General features: G+C 36.8%; 1 protein-coding gene across 1 annotated transcript in view; it reads left to right on the plus strand.

The window, feature by feature from the left end:
• The window catches only part of LOC117234010 (connectin-like), a 176,935-nt gene that overhangs the window by 55,685 nt on the left and 100,701 nt on the right, over positions 1–20,549 (plus strand). The window contains exon 4 of the mRNA XM_033494804.1: positions 4,215–4,708. Coding sequence (XP_033350695.1) covers positions 4,215–4,708 — 494 coding nt within the window. The remainder of the gene's footprint in view (positions 1–4,214; positions 4,709–20,549) is intronic.

Here is a 20,549-nt window from a genome sequence, read left to right on the forward strand (position 1 = left end):
AAACAAGAATCGCTGGTTGCAATTTACCACACATAAACGTCGTTCGATGATGTTCGAATATCCCCTTTCCTCACCCTTTGTAATTCCGGCTGATTCGTTCAATTACGCTCTATTACGGAGTCTGAGCTCGAGTAAAGTGAAAATGTCTTCCTCGAAGGGAGCGTTTTACGAGCCGACTGCATAAATTGTCGTGGAATTTCGCGATGCGCGGAGAATTCGCGTTTCGGAGAATCAGAGAACTCCTCTAGCAAATCGAATCGACTCCTCGCGTTAGAATGTCTCGAAATACGCAGTATGCGATGTGTTCGCTTCATTAATTGTCGGTTAGGCCATTACTGACTACATATAACCTGTGATTAAATGTACGTTATCGCGTTCAGAAAAATTTAAGAATAATTTGATTAGTTATTCATTAGTAAAGTTATGAAACTTTATTTTCAAGAGATTCGTTAGGTATTCGTTACTGGGTCGATCGAAATACTCCACTAGCCTGAATTCTTGTCCTAAGGAATATTCTGTTCATCAATTTTTAATGTAATTTTCATCGTTACTTACGTCTTTCATATATGCGACAATTTATTCATTCGTACAAAGTCTTTGCTTTATTTTTCAAATATTTTTATAGAGTATTCATAATCTAATTATAATCTAATATTTTCTTCCTATCAAAATGCTTTACAAAGATGGAGCAAAGCGATATATGTACATCTGTAATTGTCCGTCTTTCCCGTGGTAATTGATGGGGTAAAAATGAGTAACCGAGCAAAATAGTTGATTGTCGTAAACGGATAGAAGATTGTGATAGTTTGTTGGATTAAATTATTATCTTGTTGATCCCTTGGGGGCTGTATGATAAAATGTTAAAGAATGATGGAAGCGACGAAGAATTATGAAGTATTTAATTCCACAACGATACATTAAAAGTGACAAAGAACGAGTCATTAAATATGTGTTTCGTCTTTTTTTACTTTTTGTTCGTTTAATTCATAGATAAATTTTATACGATATATTTTATAACATAGAACGCGTAATTCCACGCTAGAGGTATTTTCAGTGTCCATTAATTAAATACATTAAGTTATGAAAGATAATATAGCAGATATTAGCATAGATATTAGCAGGCAATATATTCTTTGATAAATTTGAACAAATTATACTAGGTATTATTTGAAATGATATAAATTCATAAAATAAAATACACGTGATTAGTTCATGAACAAAGCTTCAAATAGAATATTTATTAGAAGATAGGAACACGATGTCTGACTAAACCTTGACCTGTGTCACTTACACGCATCAGTCCTCTTCACTGCATTTTCTCTTGTATGTGTGTAAGCACAAGATAAAAATTGTACTCGCGATACTCGTAGCTTTCGACTAAAGTTAAAGTTGTTTTTAATGAAATAACTTAATGACAAGTTAATAACAGAGATTAAGTCGAGCAATGTGTACTACGCGAATTGATCAATTACATTTACACGACAAAGTGAACAGAGTTTATAAAGTGCACCTGGCAATTAAGAGTTAATCGATAAAACACAGTTAACCGGTTAACCGGTTAACACAGCTCCATTCGTGTGTACCAACCACATTAACGCGATCAGAGCAAACTTATCGAAGTCGTTAATAAACAATTGAATCAAACAATCAACAATAAACAAACAATAAACAAACAAGTTTAGCTCGCCGATGAAATTAATGGAACGCAAATATGACTGATGTGAAAGCAAAACAAAATTCTGTTTGTACGTACCGAGTAATACGCTAGAAACAGATTCTACTCAAATCTACCAACCTAACTTTATTGTCAAAGTAATCGAATCTTTCGAACATATTTTACGATATAACAAATTACAGTAATTACTAGTTCAATTAATTAAATCGCTATATTCGAACAACCAACGACAATTTACGTGATACATCGTGTGTGTGTGTGTGTGTATACAGAACGTACTGTAATTGGAAAAAGTATGCTTTTTAATTACATTCTAAATAATTATTTGAATAAATGAAATTGTAATGTTTGAACAACCAACGACGATTTTCCATTTATCTGATAAAGTTTGCGCGTATACACGCTGTAATTAAACAAGCGTAGTCTTAATTCGATGGTCAAAGTCCATATATTGTCATACTTGTCGTACTTTCAAGATTCTGATTAAACGAATGAGAAATCTAGAAAGCGAACAACGTTGCCAGCATTCGTAACGGTATATGCATTATGATTTCCTATCTGGCGTGCAAAACGCGACTTGGGGTGCATACCGAACGCATTATCAGGCGTCGAAAGTTGCAACTGGCGGCTCGTTATCGACGAAAAGTCTGAGGGTGTCGCGCGCGTGATCGCGCGAGTACTCGCAATCTCTGCATCGCGCCGCGCCCTGTAACATCATAAATAATCGTTGACGCTCGATATGAATGCAGTCACGCGATAGAAACGCGGACAATAAGGCGGGGAATCTCGATCGCTCGACTTTCGTCTAAACGCGGTCGCTTAGGGTAAACGCGGATAGACGACAAAAGATTGCTCGATGGGGGAGTATCCTGCCTCTGTGTAGATTTCTCGAGAATATTCCGAAGGGTTGAAAGGTGCCGAAGCGGAGAATATGCGGGTTTAATTGATCGAAGGGTAGGATTAATCGTTGGAAGTGTTTCGAGAGTGTTTTAGAAGTACTTAGGTTGATTGATTTTTTATCTCGCGGCGAGTGACGTGTTTTAAATTGATTTCAGATTACTTTTCAGCCTTCTTAAGATTGGCCTGAGATAAACTAGTGATTGTATTTTTATATATAAAGGGGAGCGACAAATTTATGTAAATCTACTTGAATGTTATAGGCTGATGAAAAGCGTAGAAGTAAATAATCTGTACGTTTTAAATTTTCTCAGGATCGATGTGAGGCAAGATAGGAATTGGAAATTACCATGTGATTATATTTTTATTTTTGAAGGAACGACTGAAAAATTTCTACGATTTTACTGTATATTTATCGAGCGAATTTTGTAGAATGGAGACGTTTGACCCGTATCGAGTTGGTTCTATACGTAATAGTTTACGAGATGCTTAATAATGAGGATCGCGTTTTATGTGCCGATACACGAAGCATTCGTGACTTTACGGCTGCTTCAAGGAAAGATATGGACCGAATAGCTGTAGTAATAGATTTATATTCCTGTAGGAGCATTACGTATATTCTTTCTTTACGTTCAATATCACTCCCGTTAAAGATACAATTTATATATTTCGATAAAAAGCATAGTAGTTCTTATTGACAAATATTTTAAAAATCGCGACGTGTCCGTACAAAATTTCAACGTGATTCACTTCTTTTATCCATCTATGAAACTTTGTAAGAACATACTTTATGATGTAAATAATGATGAACATACTTCATGATTCATATACCTTATTTATGAATAAATACAATCACTATTCTAAAGTCGTTATTTCAAGAAATAGATTATTCTTCCGTGTAATATTCTTTCTGAAACTTATAAGCTTTGAAAAATGCTTTCTGCTTTATTCTATCCAGTATCTGGAACAGTATTCGCTATTGTATCTCTTCTACCACTTGCCCTACTATTTTACAGAATTCTTTCTCCTGTTATTTCCCTTGGCACTTCTATCACATCGATTCTCCGAATTGCCATATAGTTAAAAATAAAAAATATTAAACATTGAAATATAAACATATCCAATTCCATTTTTTACTCTACGTAACACTACGTATTTACTGCGTTTAATCCAATGCGAATCTTTTTCCAAAAGTTCCAAGTTCGTCGCAAAAAAACAACTCGAAATCATTCGAACCGAACCACAGCAGCAACTTCAAAACACAACCGTCAAAAGTCAGCAACCTCATCCTTCTTGAAACAAAACAACTGCTCCTTAAGGAGCGCATCCCTATCAACGTCGAAGCTCCGACATCGATTCGATACACCAAGTATGTCGTTCGTGTTGCGCGGCGCCATTAACACGGTCATAAAGCATCCTCCTCGTGCAACTTTTTCTTGAAACTCTGTCTCTTCCATCATTCTCGCAGCTCGTCTTGCCATCTTCGTTTAACCCTAGCGATACGATGGCTGCTTCATTCCAGACCCAGTCAAAATGTTGAAATTACCCGTTCGGGTAATTTGCATAGAAACGAATTGATTATTTAGGACGTTTTGGATTGATTATTTTAAGAAGTTGTTAATTCTGCTCGTTCAATTTCCAGAGACACGTTCGTCAATCTACCATCGCTAAAGATACTTTCCCTGAACGGGAACAACATCAGCACGTTGCACGACAAGGCGTTCAAGCATCTGACTACTTTGGAAGAACTGCAGCTGGTCGACAATCAGATCAAAGTCATCACCGCGGATAGTTTCCACGGTTTGAGAAGTCTGCTGAAGCTCGACATGCGTAACAATTTGATCGCTATGATTGGCGATAGAACTTTCATCGAGATGCCCTCGTTAAGACAGCTGGACCTCGATCAAAATGAGATTGAGTATATTTCGGAGAAGGCGTTGGACGGAATGAGGAATTTGAAGAAGTTGAAGCTCAGTGAAAACAAGTTGGTCACCCTGGAACCGGATTTCCTGGCCGGTGCACCGGGAGTGTACGTGCTGGACTTGAGGGATAATTCGCTGAAGACCTTGACCTTCGATAATATCAAGCCAATCGTCACGAATTTATACAACAGCAGCAGCCAATTCTACCTGAGCGGTGAGTGACGGTTTCGTTCTACATTTTTAGAAAGTTGTCCGATTTTGAAATTCCTGTTGATTCCTGTTGACTAAATATAAAGAATAGTAGGAAGTTTGTTAAAAATTGTGCACGGCGTTTTAATAAACTATAATTTTGGAATAATTTGCCGGACATCTACGAGCTCGAGCAATAATCCTGTAAAGCGTGTCAATTACATACTCGATTAGAAAACCGAAATTGCCGAACGTCACGAAGAAGGTATAAAAATTCTGAACTAGAATAATCCAGGATAGAAATTCCATAAAAATAACGAGAAGCGGAGATTACGGAATGGCGATCGACTTTGGTGACCGCAATTTTACGATCGGCAAAAATTCAACTCTCAGCGGAACTCTGACGAAATGCCCGTAACAATTTTATGGAGACCCTCCAGGTCGAATACTTAACACCTAATACACCTATAAAATCGCCGGTCAGGAAATTGAGATTCATCGTTCGTAATTGGTTGATGAAAACGCTGCAACTTTCTTCTCGTTGACGCTTAATAGATAATTTTCTAACGATCCTATAATGGCCGTCGTTAAGGGATATCCCACGCGAATATCTGAAATCTCTTCGGTCGACTTACGCGCCCGGCAATTGCCCTTTAGCCGAGCGATCGGGATACGATGTTATCGTGCCTGGAAATCTTTAATTTTCATGGTTAAACGAGCGATGCGTGCCAATTTTCTGACCACTCGAGGGTTGCAACCCCCATGCCACGGTACCTTCCCCATTTTAACGATTATCTGCTATTTTACTGGCCGATTTATCAGTGAATATGTCGCAAAATTATGCCTTCTTCCGGATTCTCGACAATTTCTTTCATTTCTCTTTTTAGTTTTTACTTCATTCTACACCGCTCACAAGTATGCAGAAGCATTTTGTTTTCACAATTCGCGTGAAATACGTGCTGTTTATTTTGATCTCAATAATATTATGCTGTATGATTAATTACCGAATGATTAATTTGCTTGAAAATGACACGGGCTGTTATTTTAAAAAAGCAACCAGAAAATGTTAAGAATTTTTTTATACATTTTTACAAATATTTCTCAACTGCTTATAACGTAGATGTACATATGTCTTGTCAGAATTTGATCAGTTTCTATTGTCCTTACAATATCCCGCGCATTTCTATGAAATATTTGCTGAAAATATATTCGTGTGTGGTTACAATCGAAGTATTCGGTTGGTTCGTTATCTGTTCTCTAATTAAGAAAGATTCGAGACTATTTTAGTAAATATATGTCGTGTGTTTCATCTTGGTAATCGTGGGGTTAATGGGAGGCAAGTTTAGGAGGAGTTCTAATGAGTTTCGCTTCGCTTTCGTAAATTTAGATTTACTCGAGTTTCACTTAGGTAAATTTGTGCGGCTCACGAAAAAGAAAAAATCTCCGCGAGTAAATCATGTATGATTAATTCCGTTGCAATTACGGCATGTTCAAACTAAACAAAATATAAGAAAAAAAGTAAAAGGTAAGTAGAAGGAAGTTTCTTTACCGAAGGAAAATTCTTCTTCGAAAATCTCGCGAGGAAACGAGATAAAACGTTCATGCACGATACAAACCTATTCATAAGTATCAGGATTCCTGTTGCCCTTGCACAAAACATCATAGTTTATCAATCGTTGATTATTGTGGAACCACAATCGCAATTTTCTTTGATCTCCTATTTTCGAATCGAACATCCTGCATTAATCAGGATTTCGCACGAAGAATTTCGTACGAGAAATCCATTTTTGTTGATTGTCCAATTTCCTTTCAAAATACACACGATTAATTCTAAGATCAAATAAAACGAGAGAAATTGCCGTAATATAAAGTTGATGGGTAAAATGGATTTTTAAATTGTTCTGCTGTAAAAGACACGTACGAGACCTTTACAGGCTAATATTTCAAACGAGGTTTAATAATTTGTCAGGTTTACCTCGTTTTTCTCTAGATGTTCTGATAGTCACGAACAGACGTGTGCATGGAACAAAACCTACAAGTTTCCATCGACTCGTCGTAGGCGCACGTGCATCGCGATCAAATCTCAATGAAATACCTCCGCAATCCTTCATCTCGTGGCCTGACGAACGATAAAAAGATAAAAAAACAAAAACAAAAACAAAAAAAAAAGGATTATTTCCCATCGGAGCCGGCCCCTCTAGTTTGAAATGTAAATAATCCCTGGCAAAATATTTCCAAGCGGCGTGCAGTTTCCGATATCGCAGAGGTTGGTCTGTCTCTCGCAGCGCGTTCTATCCATCCTGAAATTACCATAGAGCGGCAAAAAGGCCGCCTCCGACCATTGTCTGTCTTTTGAGAAGCGCAACGATAACTGTGGTCTGCCTTCAATCGCTCAACACTAACGATAAGACTCGTACAGTTCCGAAAATGCTGTCTTCTCAAAACCACTAGCCACACTGCACCAACTGTATCAGTTGCACCACGGTTATTCTTCAGCTTTTGGAATCTCGTCTAGTAGACGTCACACGTTCTTATGGTAATTTGCCATTAAATACGACTTTCTGAAAAGTTATGTGAACCAAGTTGGGAGAACAGACAACGTGTCGTTGATACAAATATTTAAAATGTCGAAACATTAAGAAAGATGGACCAAAAAGTTGTTGATAACGAGCACTCGAAGATTCTTTCGTACAATTGTAACCAACATCGCTTTACCGTGATCGAGATATAGCAAGTTTGATACGTCATATTTTGATTAATATTACGTATCTTCGACAAAATTGTACATCTAAAACTTCATCCATCTCATCTGCGAGAATTCAACGATATAAATAATTGATTCCTCTATTATTGACGGTTGTAAAAACATCGAATGTGTATCCAGCATTCGAACATTCACCGAAGTGATGGGACTCTAAACTTCACGGAAATTCAATATTTTTCTGTAAAAAAAAATATCGAAAGAAATATCACGAAAATTCTAATCATGAAAAACTGATAGAGAATCCTCGAAACGCATGAAATTCTAGGATACACTGTGATATTCTACGATATATCGAGCTTTGAAAAACATCCGTCTACTTCTTTTGGTATCCCCAGAAATAGCCAAAATACATGTTCGAACTACAAGCAGGCCAGGGGAGTTTCAAGTGTCAAAACGTTTTACGGGGCTGCAAAACTTGCTTTCGTACCGAACGAGTTAATTGAATTGGACGAGACAGGCCGAAAAGCTGACCAACTTCCTGGCAAATCCTGTCCAGGACGACGATTTCGCGGCAAGAAATTTCGAAAAGCATAACTTTAATAAGAGAACCGATGAACGTCAGACAGTGGGTCGTCGACCCTCTAGCACTTGACAGCTTCGAATGCGGGTACCGTAAGGTTTGGGGATAGGAAGGAAGAGGTAAAACCAGACGATTTTCAGAACGAAGTTTCTAAGGAAGGCAAGAACTTCCTGATGGAACTTGCATATTCATGATAACACTTGGTAGAACGTTCGAGTATTTTTTATTTTTAATGTTCCAATTAACGAATCTATAATCGTAGAAATTCTTTATTTGGTTATGCTTCCGTTTTTATCTGTACAACGTCTGGAAAGACATATGACACGATTTGGGACGATTCGTCGAGTTCGCGATTTCAGTTATTCCGTCTCTTAGTAATGTTACATTTTTATCTGTTATTTCATTGTTTCGTCTTTAATGGATTTATATGACTTGCAATTTGTGGGAAAGACGAATGGCCTGTTACGTGCAAAAATATTTTACCTTTTTAAAACCTTGGGCAGTAAACCCAAGAAGTTTTGTACGATACCAATGAAATACGAATGTCGTGGCAATCAATATTTTAATAATATTCAGCGATAGGTGAATAAAAGAGCATATATTTAATCGTTAAAAATGTGCAACAAATAAAAAACAATGATGCTAGTTAACAGCGTATCGAATTTTACGGTTGTTCTCCTGTAAAAGATATAAAGTGATCTTCGTTTGTACCAACGCGTTTCAAGTCTGTGATTAATAATAAATATCGAAATAATTCGAAGCCAAAGATTCTTTGTGTTAACACAGAATAATAGATGTATTTTTCACCCAATTTTCCAAATATTTAAAGCAACATTTTGGTTATTATCAATCTAATTTTAAAATCGGATAACAGACGAAACGTATGACTTTTCAATATCGCTTGCATGCAATTTTAAAGAGCACGGACTTTACGAGTCGATAAAACGATTATGAAACGAATGGAGTCGAAAGTAACAATGATAATTTTGGTATTATATTGCCAAACGAAATACCTTGATGATAATGATAATACTTTTAATCAATGTTTGAACAGCGAATTCAATTAAGGATGATCATTTCGCTGAAGCAGTACACCGGAAACGTATATTGAATTAAACGGCTTTAATATTAACTCGCCTCGTCTAATTTCGGCAATGTAGTGATCATTAATTAATATTAACAGGGAGAATTGAATCGAACGTTATTACACGCGGATAAAATCTTCTTCCTTATATAATAAAATTATTAGATATTATTATTACATTGGTAATGCACATATGCAATGTCATATCTTCACATACATAATTAATAGCTTAATTAATCCTTAATCAATAGCTTCAGATCTTAATAATTTCTTCCAAATATCATATATTTAATAGAAGTATGATTTAGAACACTTTTTCAATATCTTTTAGGAAAAATGAAAAAATTAATTTTTCACGCTTCTTAGATGCACATGTTTTTTCAAGCTGTATTTGGAAAAATATAAAAAAGATAGAATGTAGTGGGAAATATGTATAAAAAAGGAGAGACGATTCAATCGAAAGTTTTCAAGGGTTCGTTCAGTTTATTGGACAGCCGGTAACAAACATATATTATTATCTAATTTAAAATAACTATCATGCACGGATATAAAATTCATATAAAGTTCTCTAATTTATTAAAACTTGCAGATATCGATATCTCAGATAACTCATATATTCGAAATCTCTCGACCGATTCTTCAACGAAAATTTAATGGAACGTTTTAGAAACTTCATATAATGAGTACGTTATAAATATGTTGCGAAACAGCCGTCTAGCCAGTCAATTTTGCAAAATTTACACCCGTGAATGTTAGAATCGAGTTGCGGAGCTTAATGATTATCGTCGTTTCATAAAATAAATTAGAAAGTGATCTGAGAATTTCGACTTTAAAGCGCACCTCCTCATATCACCACTGCAAATCACGTTCCATTTACGAATGAATCACGTTTGAAGCGGATTCCCGCTGATATAGAGTCATCAAATATACATGGCGCATTAAATTCGAACGAACCTGCAGAGGATTCTATTAAAAAGGCTATCCCTGTACTTCGCTATTCGCGTCGTCGTGTTTCGATTACGAATTAATAGAAGTGTGCGCCTTTATATATAAATTCCACAGAAGGTATATTATACATAGATACAGTGGTCCACAAAAGTATATTTAGAATAGAAAGCTTTTATAATTACATTATATATGCATGATCCAATATACATTATTTTTACATTCCATTAGTGGTTATTTGTTGGGAATTATTTAGACATATGTATGTATATTCTCAAATATTTAAGATAGAAATTGGTAAATTTGTAAATTTGAGAACAGGAGGAATCGAAAAGTATTTAACGAAGAATTTAACGAGCATGACTAGGAAAATTTCAGGTAATCTAAGATAAATGTAAAATCGTTATTTAACGCGGTCGTGGTTTAAATTGTATTCAAGAACCAGTACAGTATATGCCACGTAGATAAAATGATTCATTAATAATTCATGCCCCGATTTCACTTGGATACCTTGCAATATATCGAATTTGTTTATTTTCGTGGCATAGTTGAGATAATTCGTTCTATTATATAACATCGATTTTAATTTCATTACAATGCAGCATACTCTGACATTCGTGTTATTTTGCGCAGAAGATCAACGACGGATAGATTTTCGCTGACGTTAAATACAAAATTCAGCTAACCCAAACCCACAGAGTGCAGCGAATCGTTCGATTAAATTTACACTTAAAGAGAAGCGAACACAACTTTTATGCGACATCGAATCGATGTTCACCGCAGAATATTTTTTCTAAATTACAAAGTCGTACTATCGTTAACAAATTTCTTAATGAGTTTCAAGAAAATGTAAAGATTCTCCTAAAACGTTAAAAGTCTTTTTCCTGATCGAAATTCAGCCGAGATTGAAGCAAAAAGAATCGAGAACCGCTATACAGTGTATAAAGTGAACCAATTGAAATGAAATATTTCAGTGTTATTTTAGTATTTTATTACGGCGCGTAATATTAAAAGAAAATTCGCGTCGATTGAAATTTCGCTTCGGAGGCTTAAAAACTGCCAACGTCGAATCCAATAAACTTCGGTGGCATTAATAATTATCTGAGCCACAAGTGTACGCAATGGCCAACGAAATGCGGATATTAGTATCAATTAAATCAACCATAACTTCAAACTATATCCGATTAATAGCAACCGATCGATTAACCTCAAAATGATCGATCGGACGCTATTAGTCAGTACTAAACCGCCATTATGCTTAAAACGCAATTCGATTTCATGAATCTTCCACAGAGGATTACAGTTCTCGCGATCGATATAATATGTAACTCGATTTCTCCCTTTCGCACGCGATTTTATTTTTCTTCGTTCTCTCGTTCGTTCGACGAAGCTTATACCTGTCAATTTATAAATTCGTTCGCCAAACACGCTCGATCGCATTAGGTGGCATACACACGTCCGATGAGAGATACTCGAGCGGAACATTCGGTCAGATATCGAAGAAAAGTTCGATAACGAGACCGATGTCAGCACATCGATTTCATCGAGTTCTATATCCTCGTCTTCTCGTTCGATGGCTCGCGTTTATTTTCCTTCCCCTCAATAGGACGATTCCTCGATAGATGAATTTACATTCCAAACAGTTATTTCTTTGCCTTATTCTTTAACAGGCGCGTGATCGACGTATTAACAGACGTATTTTAATTTAATTGCCACACAATTCGGTTAGATGGTATTGAGAATGTATGACTGTGGGGTAGACCGCTATTTTCTCGGAACTGTATTATGCAAAAATTTAATAAACTTCGTCTTCTTGCTTTTATCAAATAATCGAACATCAATTCGAGGTTACCAAGGAAATTTAAGAATCGATAAGGCTATAAAAAGAGCAAATACCCTTTCCTAAAAGTTCATGTACATGGAATATTAAATTCTTGAATCTATCGAACATATTGAAAAAGGATACATCGCAGTTCGATTAAGAGAGGCAGCTTAAATGTATCGAATATACTGATAAAACAGAGGATAAAAAAGTCCAATAAAGAATCTTTTATGGACCGATGAAACCGGAATAGATGATTTAAGAATGCCCGATGATAGTTTCTCTATTATAATATCTGAAGTATTATTTCCATCGTGTTCCATTAGACGTCGTTAGAACACATTTTTGGAGAACCATTTTTATTCTCTCAACGCCTTGCTGTTCCGCGACCTTCGAATTTGCACGCATAAATTTCACGATTCTCCAGGCAACTTATCGCGAACGCTATTCTCCAGCATTGGATATCGGGCAGGTGAAGCAACCGATTATAGGAAATACGTATTTGAATATGTGCGCCACAGGTGGCACACAGATGCTTCAATATTTAACCCCGATATTGTTCCTTAAAGTCGCGCGATATTGCATCCACCGCGAGGTATTTACGCGTGTACACGTGCAGGTTGAACGACTTTCCTTAAATTATAGAACTACCGTCGAGAAAGCAGAATAATTACCGTAGTAAATTTTATCTATTAATAAGTATTGCAAAATATCGTGTCATAAAGAACTCGACTTTGCTGCTTGAATAATGGAAATTTATAAATCTTAATTTTGAAGGATTTCTTTTAGAGCTTGGAAAATCGTATTATTTTGAGGAAAAAAAATGGAAAAGTTATTATTATACGTGGAATGGTTAAAGAAAGTTAGGAATGGGAATATATTTAATTAAAAAAGTTGTTAATTATGCTTACGGTGTTAAAACATATCTGTAACGATATAAAATATATAAAATAAAATGAAATTTTATAAATAGAACGATACGTGATAATAGGATAATAAACTATCATGCATACTCTTCACGTTTACTACGATAATTAATATTCACGTTACTTTGAACAATTTAAAACGTAATTATAATTTCCTTTCACTTTAAAACAAACAGAAGGATTCTTCTCCTCTGTATAAAAATATTCGTTCTAAAGAATTACCAGGAATAATCCAGCCAGCTAAATATCTTTCTCGTGTTCGTTCGCGAAAAACATAGCAAACAAACCGAATTTCTTCAAATCTCTTTCACCAAGTACCTATAGTTCTGCTTAAAATCCATCAAGCATTCCTCAACTTCCGGCAAAAGATTTATCGTAATCGTGGAAGTGAAAAGAAAAGACATGAAATATCAATCTCCATTCCTTGTTGTTTCTCGTGGTACCGTTGTAAGAAGCCAAGCAAAGAGGAAGAATTATTACTTTTAGGACGAGCAATCGACGCAGATACATACATTGGTCCAGCAATAGATCAATTACATATACGTAAATATATATACAGAGTGTCCTAAGATTTCAAACTTGTTTCATCGTGGGACGTTCTGTGTATACATTTGGTGAGACGATTATTTGAATATGTAAAACGATACTCGTGCAATATTGTAATAATAATAGAGTTAATAACGACAATACAACGTAAAGTGGCAATTATCGTTAATATATCACGTTTAATAACGCCTGGGCCGAGAGCAGAAAATACTGAAATTAATGAAACCCTTATGACACAACAGCGGCTCGATATTTCGATTAACAATTGATTTAGTTCGATAAAAAATGAGAATTTCTTTAAGTAGAACCTTTCGTTCTCTTGATCACGAAAGGGTTGGGATTTTTTGAAACGAGACTCGTGTGGTTTGGAGAACACGACTTCGTTGTTTCGAAGCTGTGAAGACAGGAATTTCGAAACGAGATTTACTTTGGAACAAGACTTCGCTATTTAGCTAAGAGACTTTGCTGATCTTTTCTGATTTCAGATCAATAGCTAAGACGTTTGTAACATGCAGTTTTATCGTCTCGAAAATAGGAATATCTATACTTGGCAAAATCTGATAAATAGTCGCGTTCTATCTGCTTCTTCGTTTATTTCCTCGGCAATTTTTACCACTTTTCGCCGATAATTCACAATTTTATTATTTTAACATTGAATATTCTCGAATATAGGAAAAACATTTCTCACTAGCACGCGCCTCGTTTGCCTTTCTCCTTCGTTGCGATATTCCATTTTCAGAATACGAATTGTATTTTAGGATTCTAGAAGCGCCGGCTATGAATAAGCAACGGGGAAATTTAAGAATAAATAAGCAAACTTATTCGTATGAAATCTTTGGTCGCGAACGAATAACGAAAATATCTACGACGAAAACGAAAATATAAAGTAAAGGAAAGTGGTTAAGTAACTTTCTCGATATTCTCGTTAATCTTTATTTCGGAATAACCGCTCTTCAAACTCGCGTATTTCTTTCGCATTCGTTCGTTCTTCCCCCTGGAAACTGTCATTGACCAACGAGTTCAAAAGCCCTAATGGCATCTCCAGCATCTCTACCTCTCTTTATCGATCCCTAATAGATCTCTCGTGTCCCAGGCCCATAAATCCCCGGCCTCTCTTCAAACAGCTAGCCGTCGCGTAATAGAAAAGCGACTCTGCGGCGTAAAATGCGCATCCGTTCGACGATAGAGGGTTCTGAAAGGCAACGAGAGGCACGAGGGATGCATCATCGCCAGCTAAGCTAGCTGCAAGAGTAATTGCTGGAAATTTATCACCTTATCGCGGCCGCTCTGCGATATATGTATATCGAAATAGCCTCTCGACCAGGTGGCGCGGCTCGTTGCTGCCCGATTAATAAAACGTACGGCTGCCATTTTACACGATGATCCTGGCTAATCGCGCACACGCGTTCGACCGTACGTTCCGCTTGATAAACTGTCTTCTTTTGCATAGTACTTTTTTTAGCTAAGAAATTCTAGTATTTTAGGTGTTTCGCTCTTTCCTTACGTCGATGAAGAATTTTACGCTTCTTCTTTAAAAATTGAGAAATTTTAGATCTTATCCGAAGAAACTAGAGAATTTTACATGTTTTTGTTTTTTATGCAATTGAAATACTCGAGACGTTGTTTTAAGAAATTCCCACGACGAATTTTCGATCTCATTTTTAAGAGATCGAAGGATTCTGGACAGTTTTCTAAGAAACCGACCAATTTTAGATTTTTCTTCTTTTCGCTCCAAGTAATTTATGGTATTTGCATAACAATAATTTACGGAAGGGGTAAAACGCGTACGTAATGCTATATGAAGAAATCAATTGTGAATTTTGTTCGTTCTGTACGTAACATAAAATCCAATGCAAAACAAAACTCTCGCGTGCTTCTGTTTGAATGTCTCGTTTCTCAGGCTGTGCAATTGGAAATCTTTGGAAAATAAGAATCGTCAGTATAGTCGTGATTATCTGTAGAATGGAAGAATAGAATGCGTGTTTTAGCAAGCTAAGTTACGATATGTAGTCATATTTGTCGTGCGTTGATTATTCGCTCTGAACGGATATCGAGTAGCTGTCAATTGACATTTAAACATTACACGGTGATCATTAATGTCACGCTTTTATGCTTGAGAGATATTTTATGTAAATAATTGTATGATTCAAATGTGTGGAACGAAAGGCATGCAGTGTCGATATCGACCGACCTGCATTTCATACATTTCAATTCAATTTCAAAAAATTTCAAAAAAATAGCGCTTGTCAAACAGTCAATTAGTCGTTAAGAATCCCATTCAATTCTATCTTTGAAGAAATAATTAAGCATTGATTCTCGATTGATTGCAGACAGATTTTCAATTTATAAAAAAAAAAAAAAAAAGATCGGATTGACGCAGTTGCTATAATCGCAGATTAGTAACTATCAATCAGCTGTTATTTATTCGCACTCGTTCAGCGGATAATTCATTTCGAAGACGCGCTAATTTGTTTCCGATATTTCGGTAATTAGTCGATAGGTCCAGCTGCAGTATGCGAATCGTTAGAAAAATAAAAGAAGAATATTTCGGATAATATCGTTGCTCGCAGAATATTACGAAGTTAACGAATGCGGTAAGAAGATAAAATTACTATGAAAAGTTAGGAACAGGTTATTTCGATTACTTTGATAGTTCTTGCATTTAGGTTGCTGCTACTTTCCAACTTCCTGTTTAACGTTGTAATAAAAAATCCATTAAAAAGCTACGGCACGTACACGATACGTTTGTAAACTGGCTGGTTTAGATGCATTTTTAGCAGAAATTAGACGTTTCTGTTATGCCACGATGAAAATAGAAGCAGAAACAAAGGACTTTCACGGAGCCTCTTAAGATCGTATCGGTGCTTTTCCGCTGTTTATTCCCCGATTCGACCCTTCTTGCGGCAGCGATCAGCTTGTTTCGCGATATTTCACGAGCTGAAACACGAACAACCGTCTCGCGAAACGTCTTAAATACGCTTTATAGGCGGCACGCGGCCGAGAAACGAGCAAAGGATAGACAAGCTTTGATTTACGATTTCTTCCAACCTTTTGTTGCGCTCCTTTCCACCGCGTAAGCTAGAAAAATGTTGATAATACATTTCGTACCGTTTTACGAGATGTCGACGCTTTCTTTTCTTAATTTTCTTGAGAAATCGGAGTTGTTATTAAAAGCTGTCCAAGTACGATATTTCGTTCCGCCGATTTTCATCTTAAAGTATTAATTATATTTGATTATTTTATACATTCTGTAAACGGTGTTACAGAAACTGTAATTATTCTTTAAATTTTACCACACGATCTTGCCAATCGAATTATATTTTTCCACTTGATTCAGATTACTTTCGTTCGAACAAAGGATCGTAATAATAATTCGTTGCTTATCTATTATAACCACAATTAATTATTACCACTTTCGAATTTACACACTTCTAAACTGTTTCTAAGCTGATGCAAATCAAATATGATTATTCCTGTGCATAGAATGTGCTGTACGCGACGCATTATAATAATCGATACAACGTAATTGTCTACAGTCTTCGTAAATAATTCCTGTGATCCGAGGGATTAGTAATGCTCATGAACGCAGTCACCGTGATATTAGGATTAATCGGATTAAAACAATGACAATTTAAAGGGAATGGAGAACGATCTCGCGATGGCGAGTGTCCCGACCTCGAAATAAAGTCGAGGAAAAAACATTGGACGGTAAATCAAAGTCAGCGTATATTTCATTTGTACGTGTTTGCAGCCATGCCGCGTGCCTTCCACTTTGTTTGAACTTTGCTTTATTACTCACTTCGTTTAAATAAAATTATCCCGAAATTCCACTGCTAATTTAGGCGTGTTTTCTGTGCTGCTTGAAACCTACAGACTAGAGGAAAAAACAGCTTCCTTTCTATTTGTCATCGAATTTAAGACGAATGTTACGTAATTCTTCAAAGGAGTAAACGTATTATACCATGTAACTGTGATACGTTTTTAGGTCAATTACGAGCGAATTTTGTTTGCCTTTCGTTGAAAAAGTTCTTTCATCGTTGATATATTCAAATGATTTTCTCATATTTTCGTTAAATTCGACATATCCTTGATTTTCCCTGAAATCACGAAAATCGCTACGAGCCTCGTAAACGCTGCCAATGAAACTTCGTAACGTGTATAAATATATTGATAGAAAGTGTCTATGAGTGTTGGAATACTTTAACCAATCTGTACTACATTTTCCGACTTATCCCCTGGCGAAACACCTATCAGTATCAAATATTTGCGCGTTGGTGGCCGCATTTTTCCAATACCATCGATCTCAAACAACATTTCGACGGTTGTGCATCGAGCGTCAATCGAAATCTATTAAACACGAGGGTATCGATCGCGTCTAATGGATTCGGTATAGCCGGCAGTCAATTCTGGCGGCCGCGTTATTTGCTAATATCGCGATATCGAGTTTGACTTTCCGCCACGCTCGAACAGGAAGGATATGTTTACGAGCCGGCGATATTCGCCTGTAAATTATCAGCAAATTCTGTTTTTACTTTGTCGGCTGTACTCGATGGAGAGTCGGCGTGGATGATCGTAAAACGACGAAACGACAACCGCCGCGTGATCGAGCCGATTTGCGAAATAATTGCCTCGTGGCCTCGCCACCCCTGTCCGATCGCTGGAAAAGCTTTTCGGAAATACACAGCTACATACCAGAGAGGGATATTGCGACGAGATATCGTGTGTCAAAAGTTGACAATGTGAGAGCGCAGTTTATTGCTTCGTTACTTTTTATAGGTGGAATTTGCGGGTTTTGCTACGTTCGTCTATTTGCGCGGCAACTGCAGCGGAAATGATTGGAAATTTTAAGTGAGATATCAAGAGTTTAGAGTAGATTTCTCTGCCTTCTTCTAATATTTTTTTTCTTTTTTTTAGGGGCGAAGGGAATGATCATAGCAATTAAGAAAGATAGATTTTCGTTAAATTTGGAAGAAGCTTCATCCTGTTTGAGAGAAAGATTCAAAGTCTCAAAGTCAATCAATTCTGGCATCTGTACGAAAAATCAATGATTATCATCCAATTTCAATTAGCACAGTTTTATTCGTAATAATTAGCGTTATCTAAATTTTTTACGTCACATTACGAGATTACATTAAATAGTATTCAATTATGTGGTAACAATTTCAATATGAACTGTAAGAAATTACTAGAATTTTAATGAAACAAAGAGAAGATGAGAATAGTTTACTGCAAACGCGCATAGAGAAATCTTTTTCTCGCCGCGTAAAACGACCAGGAAAAAGCAGTGTAAAACAAATCCTTATCAAAAGCGAGCCTTAAATCCTTCGCCTCGCAGCTCGTACTCGAAAGCGGGCAACAAATAAAAGCAATTCTAATCAAAGTTAGCGAAGAACAGAACAGCGTACGAGTAGATCGACTGTGTTCACGCCGTCACAAAGCGCGTCGACGTTCAAAGAGCGCGGCAGCGAGTTCAACCCTTTGACACGTTTTAATTCTTGCGCCAGCGCACACTCGAGAACCACCGCGTCAAAGTTGCTCGCGCCACACGTTCGATTTGAACGGGGGTTCAGGAAGGGCGCACGTGTCGATTTCGAAGCGTCTTGTTAGACGGGGCCGTCGTCAAAAACGCGAACGCGTGCTCGAGCAGAAAAGTTCGAAGGAGACGGTGGCGGTTAATGGACGTCTGCTTTGTACGACTACGGCACTGGGAACAGCTCGGTTTGTTTTACAACGATGCTTGCGCAGAATGCTTCGTGCAAGTAATACGATTAAGAGAAACATTTTTAAATTTACGTTTCATTCTTTTTTCAATTCCACGAAACCTACGAGCCGTAAATATAACTACAGTTCCAAGGATCGAGAACGTAATAAAATGTGAAACACAATACGATAGATCATGAAATCTCTGAACATTCGCTTCGTTTATTGTAATTAGGAAAATAAACGATATCGAGTTTCGGGATTAAATCGTTCAGTTATTTTAATGCAATTGATATTAAATGAAATTCCCTTAAAATTCAACGCGTTAAAAATAAAAACAATAAAAAAACGAAGAAAAATGTATCTTCGTATGTTTTCTCTTGGTTCTGCAATACGTGCGATCAATTTCACGATTTAGGTCGACGATCGATTTCAAGGTAAGTCGATGATTGTTCTCTATCGACGTAGTTTCATGGTTCGTTGTTGCAACAATAATTTAACGAGAATAATTCGAGCAAGATTGGGTCAGTAGCGGCTAACAGCGGCTGCAACGCGATCCCTCTCGCCCCTGGCAAATAATTACGATCTCGAGGAGCCTGGTTTTTAAGAAACCAGATAACGTCATTCTTAATATTTCACGTTTATCTTCGCCATTAGCCGTATAAAGTCGAGGTAATGCCACGAGCAGAAGCAAGATTTATTTTATCTCGTAAAGAGCCCTGCTCGGACGTAGTAATTCAATATTTAGAATAACGCGAAACGCTGCTGAATACCGGCGCGTAGTGTACACTGTGGTAAGAAAAATGTATAATTCAAGAAAAACATTCTTAACGATGTTTTCCTTTGAAACGCGGGCTTTAAAAGAGAATGAAAATGGAGAACTTCAATTTGATATGTTACCATTAACTTTGGATACATTCGGTACTTGCGTTTCTTCCGGTGAACAATCCACGCTACATCCGCTATTATTTAAACTGTCGCTTTAAATAATAAACTAGTGAAATGAAGAAAATTAAAAAAACAAAATCTTTTTTTTTCTTTTTTTTATCATTGACTAGTAAAAAGTCGAAGTGTAAAAGAATTGCGTTACGCCTGAATATAGCAAATTTTTGTTTCTTCCACCGGTAAATTCCATATCATTATGATTGACTATTTGTACATAATCCTTCGCGTACAACGGACGAAAGTAATGGACAAGAGACGGATAAACAGAGGAATGAAAAAGAAGGAAAAGACGCGCCTGTGGCTCTTCATGACGAATTTCACGACAAAGTCCCGTAATGGGACACCCTACGACGAACGAAATGAACCGAGGCCAGGATGATTCCGATTCGACGGCGTAAAGTCAGATTTCATCGCGACGCGAGTGTGATTGAACGCGGTAAACCGTTACCATCGCCATTTTTTTCCTGATCTCTGGTTTGCACGTTCGTTGTCGCGGATTGCGCCGCGGCGAGTCCAGCTGCCCGAAACGACTGAAACGTAAATGGTTGAAAGTTAATCTGCCGTTGAAGGTAAGTGAAGTTTTTCGAAAGTTCACCGGTGTTCCAGTTCTTATA

Source organism: Bombus vosnesenskii, unplaced genomic scaffold (assembly GCF_011952255.1).
Source record: "Bombus vosnesenskii isolate JDL3184/JDL3185 unplaced genomic scaffold, Bvos_JDL3184-5_v1.1 scf7180000013302, whole genome shotgun sequence".
Lineage (NCBI taxonomy): Eukaryota > Metazoa > Arthropoda > Insecta > Hymenoptera > Apidae > Bombus > Bombus vosnesenskii.